At 34.3% G+C, this 11560-nt stretch overlaps 1 protein-coding gene across 1 annotated transcript in view; it reads left to right on the forward strand.

Moving 5' to 3' along the window:
* LOC143236909 (cadherin-related tumor suppressor-like) overlaps positions 1-5671 on the forward strand; it is a 128950-nt gene extending 123279 nt beyond the window's left edge. The window contains exons 16-17 of the mRNA XM_076475587.1: positions 2158-2425; positions 2900-5671. Coding sequence (XP_076331702.1) covers positions 2158-2425; positions 2900-4575 — 1944 coding nt within the window. The 3' untranslated portion in view covers positions 4576-5671. The remainder of the gene's footprint in view (positions 1-2157; positions 2426-2899) is intronic.
* Positions 5672-11560: the final 5889 nt, after the last annotated feature.

Genomic DNA, 11560 nt, shown 5'->3' on the forward strand with positions numbered 1-11560 from the left:
GTTATACAAAAATGAAGAAAAATGTTTAAAAGTGAGTAGTTTTTCGAGATTTGCGACTGTAATGTAAATCACTTTCACGTATCAGCCTCCAAATGTAGTCTCCCATCACGTTTTCATTACACGTTCCTTGGTAGTGGCGTTCAAAGTCCAGTATATCTTGGTGAAAGCGCTCGTCTTGCTCCTCTGAGTATGCTCTTATGTTCTCCTTGAAGTTATCAAGATGAGCATCAAGCTATAGATTTTCAGGGACATCCTGCAGCCCATTTTGCCGTAGTTCTTCACCAGAGCCTCTACCAGTTCCACATAATTTTTGGCCTTGTGATTGCCAAAGAAGTCCCGAACCACTGCGACAAATCTGCCCCAAGCTTTTTATTTCCTTCCTACTGAGCTTCTTGAGGAATTCTGTGCACACCAGAATCTTCTTTATTTGTGGTTCAAAGACACCAGCTTTGACCTTTGCCTCAAACAGCTTAGGGAAGAAGTCTCGAAGGTACTTGAAGGCTGCAGACTCCTTATCAAGAGTTGTGACAAATTGTTACATAAGACCCAATATTATGTGTAATGGTGGGAACAACACCTCCTGGAGGTCCACTAGTGGCTCACACTTGACATTGTGCCTCCCCACAGAGAACTCGGTCCATTGTGGCCAGTGCTTCCCGCTGTAGTGCGCCGTGGTGTCCCTGCTGTCCCAAAGGCAAAGATAACGAGGAAACTTGGTAAAGCCTCCTTGGAGACCCATCAGAAATCCCACCATTTTAAAGTCTCCAATTACCTCCCAGTCATACTCATTATACTTCAAGGCTTCTAGCAAGGTCTTTGCGCTGTTGTATTCCTCTTTGAGGTGCACCAAAAGATATTTAAATTTTAAAAAGGTTTAGAATTTATATAACATAAAATCTTAATATTCAAGCAAGCAAAAATCATCCGTCTTATCTTCTACAGTTTTTTTTGTTTTTTTTTTACAAAGCTCGCAGGTAAAATGAGGTGCCCAGGGTTTGTCTTGATCCCCAACAGGCATGCTGAAATATGCCTTGTAGGCTTCACACATTTTAGCAGATGCTGTCACAGAGTACTTTTTCACTCTTGTCTTGATAAATTGGCCACATACATAGCAGAATGCGTCTGGAGAATGCTTCCAGCTTCTTGCTACCATATCTGATAAAATCAGATAGGTCTATGTGTTCACTTAGGCAGTTAGAACTAAACTGAAGTGGTGAGTGATGAGCCCCTGTATTATATATATTACTATGGAAAGTTCTAGAAAATTCTTGTAAGTTGTAAAACATTTTAGAAAATTCTTGTAAGCCCTACGACATTCTAGAATGTTCTTGAAATTTTTTGTAAGTTCGAGAAAATTCTACTCAGCACTGAATCTATCTGGAAAGTTCTAGAAAATGGGTAAATTTGAAAATTTCATTATCCAGGTCACAAAAGCACAGCTCAAAAAAGAAAAATAGGTCTTGTCTATTTATTTTAGGCATAAACAATTAGGAAATAACACTTTCTGCCCAGCAACAAGAAAAAGTAAAAATTTTGTTACGTAGTGTAATTGGTTGCTTTGGTAGACATTAGTTTACTGTATTAGTACTTTATGCTCATGAGGAACTTAAGTAAAATATTTCTGAGAGCTTAAAATGCGTCCCCTCAATATCCTCAATGATCAACGGAATCTCACAAATAAATATCTTTGAATTATACTTGTAATAAAAAGAGACTTTGTTCGCTGAATATAGATAACGTTGTCTGGCATACTTAATTTCCAAACTCACTCATAGTTTTCTTAAAATACCCGTTTTGATTCCAGATGTACTTTGTTTTATCTGAAAGTACGGTTTGTTTTTTTGAACACACACGCACATAATGAAAAAGCCCCAAATTTTATTTTAGGATATGGAATTCCTGAACTATAGCTTTGATATTAGTATATATATATATATATGCTATGTTAAAATATAGAAACTTATACTAAATACGTGTCACAGATATCAATGAATCAGCCGTTACCTTGCAATCGCTTTTAAAGGTAACAGTCAAAAATCCTGCCCCTTCTAACAAATGTGAATAAGATATTATAATTTATATTTGCATTAGGTAATGTTCAGTTATTTCTAGTAAAAGCTCCATTATAGAATCAATCATAGTATTGTTTTTTTATAGCTCAGGAATGGTTACGTGGAATACAAGTCCCACCAGAAGATTGGAAAGCCTGTCAGCTTGCTACTAGATACGATTAATGCTGCAGACGGACAGTGGCATGCAGTCAGTCTGACCATAACTAGTAACAGCGCCAGTAGCATCAATGTGTCCGTAGACCAGGAACATAGAGGGGTAGATTTGGAATATAAAGTACACGATCTTTTGGATTCTTACCTAACAGTTATGACAATTGGAAAACACTCGGACCAAGTGACAAACCTTATTGCAGGTAGTCAAATTTTTAGTAAAATTCATTATGTGTTATTTTTACTAATTAATTTTTCAATAATTATTTGCTAAAACGCAACTCATTTATAATATATTCACATTGCTACAGATAACCAGTCTTAAACAGTAATAGAAATATATATACATAAACGTTTCATAAAAAATACCGTAATTCGTGTGGTCTAGAACCTTTAAATAATAACTTTAAAAATACTTTCTGTAGTTAACACTTGACGTCCCAAGGTTTATTTGCTTTCAGTTCTGCTTTGAAAATGTAAATAAATAATCAAGATATATCCTTCAAGATTTAATCTGTAATTATTGAAAATACTGAAAACTAATTAAAAAAACTTTTTTTAAAGAACACCTTTAGATGCTTAATGTTACTTGAACTGTTTGTATGACGTTTGAATGTAGAAAGCCACGACATTGCGTACATTTTATATATTTTTCTTTTACTTATATTATTATTCAGGTTTTCAAGGGTGCCTGACCCCCGTAATTGTTAATGGGGAAGTCCAGAGCTGGAATACATCCAGCAGCTATTTCAAAATGATACCACATGGAAACGTCTACCGAGGATGTTCTGATGAAGTTCTGGGCCTTGATGTCGCTCCTACTGATCCCTTGAGTATTGGTGTTATATTAGTGATTGTCTTTTTTATCATTCTTATTGTAATTATCTTAGTCAGTTTTCTAGTCTTTAGAAGAAGAAAGCTTTGCCGATATAAAAGTCATGGCCATATCAAACAAAATGGAAATCTGTTCTTGACTCCAGCAAGTAGTGACAATCAACGTACACATCAGGATTCAAACTATAACGAAAATTTAGGAATTGAAGATGTTATTAGAAATCACATGACCCAAGACTTAGTTCCAAAAAAGATGAAAGATCGGGAACTTCCGGCAGAAAGATGTCAACGACCGGACATTATAGAAAGAGAAGTAATAAAAACTTCACCAGCACTGCCCCCTCAAAGCTCGGAAAATAAATCGCATCAGGACAACCCTAAGCCCTCTAATGGGTTCGGAATGGGTAACGTTCCAGATTCGGAACTTCCAGAACATTATGATCTTGAAAATGCTAGTAGCATTGCCCCATCAGACATCGATATAGTGTATCATTACAAAGGATATCGCGACGGTAATGTTAGAAAGTACAAAACCAATTCTCATATACCAAACTATCATAAGCATAATCATAGACATAGTCCTCATCAGTTCCAGCCTAGTCCTATAAGAGAAAGTCCTCGTAATGCTTTACACCAGAATTCAAATTCTGCTTCTCTGAAAGAAAGCCCATCACCATTAAAAATGCAAAATACTCCATTAGCACGGTTAAGCCCTTCTAGTGAACTGTCCCAACAAACACCTCGCATTTTGACTCTGCAGGATATAAGTGGAAAACCATTACAAACAGCGTTACTTGCAACATCTCAAGGAGTGGGCCCAGAAGGTTTTAAGGACCAAATGACAAATTCTGAACGAAGCCTAAATAGTCCTGTTGGAAATCTCAGTCATAGTACAGGCAGCCTTCACTCTCGCCCTCAGTCGGGAAAAAAGAAAAAAATAAGAGACAGTGGAATGTCTTTAGGTTTAACAGCTGAAGAAATTGAACGATTAAACGCACGCCCGAGAAATTCCAGTCTCGTCAGTACGTTAGATGCAGTTTCTTTGTGTAGTGACGATAATCCAGAAAAAAATAAACTGGCAGAACTTCTGGAGATAAATACGGAAATTTTTGAGCCTCCGGATTCTTCTACAGATGAGAGTGGGAATGATTCTTTTACGTGTTCTGAGTTTGAGTACGATAATAACTACGAGAAGGTCCACAGGGATTTTGGGCGTAGCAATATGATATTTTCTAAGCTAGCCGAGGAAGACAATGAAAATGATGAAGACTCGGCCAAAACATACGATGGGTTTGACTCAATTAGAGGATCTCTTAGCACTCTTGTGTCTTCCGATGACGATATTTCTAATGTGTCATTATACAAACCAACCAATGGATCTGTATTAGGCTGGGATTACCTTCTGAATTGGGGTCCAAACTTTCAAACTTTAGTAGGAGTGTTTAAAGACATTTCAGAATTGCCTGATACAGCTCATTCACCTATTGGCCAAACGAAGCCAAATGAAGAATACGTTTGACTTGAAACGTTTAACTTATACATATATATATAATGTTTTTTAACCTTCTGTATCTAGCTATATGAACCTAAAATTACAGTTCCAATGCTCTAAAGGAATATTTTCTATACAATAATAATAAAGTAATCCGATTAAATCGTAAGGAAAAGTTGCATATAAAATGCCCAATGACTTTGTTTAAAAATTTATATGCCATGATCAACAGCAAAGGAGCAACATTCACCGATATTTTTATCGGTGAGTTATTATTTTGTTAATTTCGTAACAAAAATAACCTCTTATAAAATAAAGACCATGTACCTCAGCGTTCAATCCTAGTCAGAAAAGTACACTTGCAAACTTGTTTTTTTTTGTTATTATTTAGACCTCGATTCCACGTTGAAACTATATTGTTTTATTTTTGTTTCTAATTGTGTTTGCATTTGTAATACAAAATTTGCCACTTGTATAAAAAAAACTTCAATTTCTGGTATCGTATTTGCTTACCTATGTGTCACATAAACAATGATGATGTTACTTGGTTTAATATATTTAATGTATTTTGTGTTTTATGGAATGCCTTCAGGCAGACCAATAGTTTAAATGTTGAAACCGTAAGCAAACCTTTTGCACTTTCTTTGCCTATTTGATTATATACTCATGGACATTTAATAGATTCAGTTATTATATTATTTAAAATGTCGTGTGTATATATTATTAACAAGCTCTAAGAAAATGAAACTTTTGATAACGTTATACACCAGGTATGATACCTTCAAAGGAATTATTGATACAAAATCTTTTATATGCTTTTAGTATTTGCTGTTTTTATATTTCTTTTACAAAATGAAAATTCTAAAGCAACGTTTCATGAAGAAAGCTCATCTAAAATGTTTTATTAATAAGTTGTCGTAATAAAGATTGGATAAATATGAAATATTTTGTATAAACGAATTGGATATTATTAACAGTTTTATGACAATCATTTATAAATAGCGCTTTTGAAACCTATTTTTGTAACATTATTAGTCTGTAAAAAAAAAACATGAGGATAATTTATATGTCCTTTTTCTTGTTGACACACAGTGCCAATAAACGTGCAGTTTTCTTCTGTTGATTTTAGTTGTTTGGCTTTGTTATTCCAACGTTAATATTAAATAATTGTCAAGTTTTAGTGGTTTATTTATTGTCGATGGGTTAGCCCTGTTCTGCACACTAAGGATTTAAGCCTGATTATTAGCATTATACATTTTCATGCTTATCGTTTAGTTACTGAGGGAAGGGAAGTTTATTATTATTATTATTTATTTTAAAGCTTACTAGCTTATCCACTATAATTTGTTCGTTCTGGTATCACAGCGAAAAGCCTGAGGCTTATAACACTAAAAATGGGGTTTCGATGCCTGTGTTAGGCAGAGCACAAACAGCTCTTTGAGTAGATTTGCGATTAACAACGATCGAGCAAAGAATTATCAAGCATATGTATAAAACTATGATCAGAAAAGAGGCTTTATAAACTGAGTGTGTTCGAGAAGTAAATCTTCCTTCAACAGGAGTAAACGGCAAATGTCAGCATGCTGAGCAGGTATGTAGTCATTGTACTGAATATGAACCTAAGTTGTGAAATATGATTGTGTGTGCCTTTATGTATCTGTTAAGACTTAAGTGATGGAAAGTGAAGATATAGAGAATTTTAGAAATAAAAAACAAAAAAGGCTCATGTGTTTGTGCGGAAAAACGATCTTCATAATTGTTTGTTTGTTTGTTTTGAATTTCGCGCAAAGCTACTCGATGGCTATCTGCACTAGCCGTCCCTAATTTAGCTGTGTAAGACTAGAGGGAAGTCAGCTAGTTATCACCACCCACCGCCAACTCTTGGGCTACTCTTTTACCAACGAACAGTGGGATTCACCGTCACATTATAACGCCCCAACAGCTGAAAGGGCGAGCATGTTTGGTGCGACCGGAATTCGAACCCGCGACCCTCAGATTACGAACGCCTTAACACACTTGGCCATGCCGGGCCATCGATGTCCAGAAAGAGTGGGAAATGTATCAAGAAAAACAATTATGATACAGAAGCTATACGAGTGAAATTTAAATAACATACGGTACTCTGTAAAAGGGTTGGGAAAAAGTAAATCACAGGAGAGATATCAATATTTTATTAATATTACTAACAGAAACTCAGTAGATGTACTTAAGTTTAGCGAACAATTAATATTCTGTGTGTCCTATTTTTGCTTTAATAAACAGTCTATCAGGCATTGTTGCAACATATTTAATCAAAGGAGACTTCTAGGTAACTTTTGATTTGTCAAGTTTTTAATCTATCAAATCCCAGATCTGCACAACTGGGTTGAGATCAGAGTTTTGTGAGGTCGTTGCATCACTTGAAGAGCTCCAAAGCTTTTTTTTTAGCTAAATAATTTCTACATGAGTTGGATGAGTGGTTGTATTCGAATCATTTACCAACAATACACAAACCATTGGGCATATCATTACGGATCAAAGAACACTGGCGCTGGTCTATTATTCCATATATTTTGCAAATATATCCTGCCACCTCACACCGTCTCTCCCATGCTTCATAGTTGGTGTTATAGAGGTACGTATGTTCACCTTTCTCTCACCAGACATACAACTTATGCCTTGAACCAGATATTTCAAACTCGCAATCATCCGTCTACTACACGCTTTTCTAATCATCAGCAGTCCAGACGTTTTACCTTTTAGAAAAGTTCAGTATCTTAACAATATTTGGAGATCGAAGTAAAGGTTTTTAACTGCTGTACAACCAAATATTTCCTCTTGATGCTGTAAATATGGACAATTTTCTATCATTTAATACATGATCGTTTATATTATGTTTGAGATCAGTAGAAATCTTCATTCTGTCCCGAAGGCTGTATAAACAAAAGATACTCATCTTCAGTATTATTGAGTTTAAGTACTCTGTTTCTTCCTTTCCTATTTTCAAATTTACTTCTCTCTCTCTCATGATCTAAGGTTTACTTGATTGTGTTTGGAGAACATTTCAAGCTTGCAGCAGTTTGTCCAAGAGTACAACCAGCATTACATAAAGCTTTTATGCGAACTTTCTGCTCTAATGACAATTTTTTACGCTTTTTGGGTGGTGGCATGATAATAAAACTTAATATATAGTGTTAAACACTGCTCTTCAGTAAAGAAGCGCATTACGCTAATATAATAATAGGTAGGAAAACAACGATTTATAAGCATAATGAAAAGTTTCATTGATGGTGGCCTCTATAAAATTTAGATACTGAAACAGTATCAGTAAAAGTCATTTATTTGATGGAGTGGTTAAGCTGGTTAAAGCACAGGACAACGAGGCTTTATTTATAGTTATAGCAGAGGATTAGCGGTTATTAAACCATTCTCTAGTTGTAGTTTGAATTTGTTCTACAAACTAATACTTTAATTTTGTTCGCATTTGGATTATTTCATATATATCGTGTCGTGAATTCGAGAAAAAAAATGTTATTGTTGAGCTGTGGTATCTTTTTTGTTTTGTTCTTGTTTTTATTTTGGCCAAAGAAAGTGTTGGTGGTTTAGAAACTTACATATGCATTGAACTTTCATCAAACGAGAAACAATCATTCGTGGCATGGTATAATGAACATTTACGTGAACAAAGATAATTTTAAGGCTTTTTTATTCGGAAAAGAATAACAGGAATTTCAATGAAGATTTGATAAAATTATATTAGGCGTTCAATAAGATGTAGAAGTTGTTCTTTTGAGGATTCGTAAATATTTTTTGAGTTTAGAATAATATGTGATAACTAAATGAAACCTGTTAAACTGCTTCAAGTGGGCCCGGCATGGCTATGTGATTAAGGCGCTCCACTCGTAATCGAGGGATGCAGGTTCAAATCCCATCACACCAAAACATGCTTGTCCTTTCAGCCATGGTAACGTTATAATGTAACGGTCAATCCCACTATTCGTTGATAAAATAGTAGCCCAAGAGTTGTAGGTGGGTGGTGATGTCCAGCTGTCTCTTCCCTCTAAACTTACACTGCAAAATTAGGAACGGCTAGCGCAGATAGCCCTCATGTTGCTTTGCGCGAAATTCAAAAACAAAGAAACTGCTTGATGTGAGGTTCATTAAGAGCAATAACACCTGAAATATTGTCAGCTGTTTCAATGTGTTCTTCTATTTCAGAAACTATATAACTCCTACTTTATCGATAGTTTTAACATCTCAGTCTGTATGTTTTATAATCATTATTGTTAATGTAGGGGTTAACTCTAAATAATATTTTGTTTCATGTGGGCTGGACAACAATGGTAGTAGAAATATTGAGGTTTTTGTTTGTATGTAGTTAAGAACAAAGTTCATAACGAGTTATCCGTGCTCCGTCCATTACATACATCGAATGAAACCTGATTTATAGCTGTGTACGTCTACAAACACACTGCTGAGCACAATGAGGTCTGCTAGTGAGATTTTGCTCAAGTAAGTATGAGTTACAATAATATATAAAAAAAAAGTTTTGTGAAATAATATTCACGTGTGGAAATATATGAAAAAGTTTTTGAAGTTTTGAATGTCAACGGTCCAAATGAGATATATATACATATATATCATCAATGTTTTGTTTTGGTTTATCCAGAAGTGTAATTTGACTAAACTTTGCTCTAAAATTTGACTTCCTTCCAATCCTATTCATAACGACGTCTTCAGCTTTCAGGCTTATTTTAGTGTCCATAACAATAAAGTTAATTTGAATGTATTGATTGTTCATTGTTGAATACAAAATTATTCAGGGTTAGAACAAATGATGTTAAATCAACTTATGTTATTCAATTCAGGACTGTTGGAAACACTTAAGACCGCATCACAGAATAGCTGTTCCCCTTGTAACAAAGTTCTATGGTAGACTTGGTAAGTTAAGGAGCACCAGTACTTTATCTGGTTAAAAAAAGCACTCAAAATACGATTTGTCTCATATAATACAGAGAACAACACTTAACATATTGGGCAAACTCCAACAATCTTCAAAGAATGGTTCAATAAATAAAAATATTCTGTCACAACTAATTTAAAAAATGAGACACTTCTGTTGTCTTACATTTCAGCCAGCTTGACCACTTCATAGATGACATTGTTCTCACTTGCAGTGAAACAGAATTTCAAATCAAAAGTGCCGATAGAAAATAAGCGAGACCAATGGGATTAGTATTTTAAACACTGTCACTCCATATAGTAGAAAAGTTTATCCTCACATCAGTTATTTTCGTCCTTCAACTGTAAGTTTCTCTGGAAAATCTTAGAATTGTCTGTTTTTAAACGAAATTCTTCATTATTGCATTAATAATGCTTTAACGCATATTACTCAAAGTTTATTTTGTCTTTGTGTTATAATTATTTAATATCTATTATTTAATGATCTCATTTACTGAATTTAATGTCGTATAAGACCATCTTACAGATTTAAGCCCCACCCCCCAAGCAGCACAGTTAGAAACCGGTTTTTGTTACCGGTGGTGGGCAGAACACAGATAACCCATTCTGTAGTTTTATCCTTAAATACAAAGAAACTAATACTGATTTACGAGTTCTTCTAACTTATGATTATAATTAATTCACAATGATAAATATTTGGTGTTAAAATAAATAAATAATAATTGTTATCAATTCTTCCCCTAATTATGTTTTGTATAACTCATCTAAAATTCATCTATAATAGAATTTGTTTATTTGATTTCGTAATATAAATATTGTTTCCACCACCATAGTGTCCTTTTATATTATAGCATATCTAATATTCGGAGATTTCATTCTTCCAGCTATTATTTCATGAAGTACTTTTATTGATAATTTTCCTAATTTTTATGGGAATTCCTTCTTGTAAAACACACATTCTGCTATTTCGTTTGTACTTCTGACACCTCGTGCACATCACACACTCATAAAACATGACGTCTCATTTTCAACACAATGGTTACATAATGGATAAACAAGCTCACAATAGTTATTTGATATTTGTCCCCAACGAAGGAAAGTCCACTTTCCCGAAGTGCTCGAGTTATGGGGTTTCTTTTCTGATCCCAATTTTTTTACTGATATCTATGATAAAGTCTAAAAATAAACCTTATGTTTTGATTTGTTAATAGTATATAATATAAAGAAAACTACTAGTCGATATTTTCACATACAAGATTTTGTTTAATGTATGTCAAATAATTATACCCCAGCAAAATGATAAAGTCTATAAATAAGATAATTAATCCACTTCGTAAACTTCATGTTTTGATTTGTTAATAGGATATAATATAAGAAAAACTACTGGTCGATATTTTCACATGAAAGATTTTTTTAACGCATGTTAAATAATTATACCCTAGTAAAATGGTATTGATGAAACTCATAAGAAATTATGATACATTTATGATTATTATTGGTAAAGCTCGCGTACTTTTGTGAGTACGACTTCACGTTAAAGGAACTTTATTGTTTAAGAAATGTTCGCTGTGATGAAACAAACGTACGTTTAAATCGTCATAAAATATACCTCTTGAGCAAACTGTCAAAGGAAGAAAAATGTTAGAGATACTAAACTTTCATTTACACGTGAAATATTTCAACAAAATTCAGAACGCGGATCATATACCATTTTGAACATAAATTCATCGAACATTCCCTCTCTCGAAAAGCTAATGACGTAAAATATCTTAACTCCTGTAATAAATATTTAAGTTAATTATCTTCGATAACCATCAGGTATTTTACTTGCTCGAGAGCACATATCATAGAAGAATCACAAGATAGCTAGGTCTTTGGTTTGGTTTGTTTTGAATTTCGCGCTAGCCGTTCCTAATTTTGCAGTGTAAATAATCTAGAGGGAAGACAGCTGGTCATCACCACCCACCTCCAACTCTTGGGTTACTCTTTTACCAACAAATAGTGAGACTGATCGTCACATTGTAACTCTCTACGGCTGAAGGGGCGAGCGTGTTTGGTATGACGGGGATTC

The sequence above is a fragment of the Tachypleus tridentatus genome, chromosome 13, assembly GCF_004210375.1.
Source record: "Tachypleus tridentatus isolate NWPU-2018 chromosome 13, ASM421037v1, whole genome shotgun sequence".
In the NCBI taxonomy this organism is placed as follows: Eukaryota; Metazoa; Arthropoda; class Merostomata; order Xiphosura; family Limulidae; genus Tachypleus; species Tachypleus tridentatus.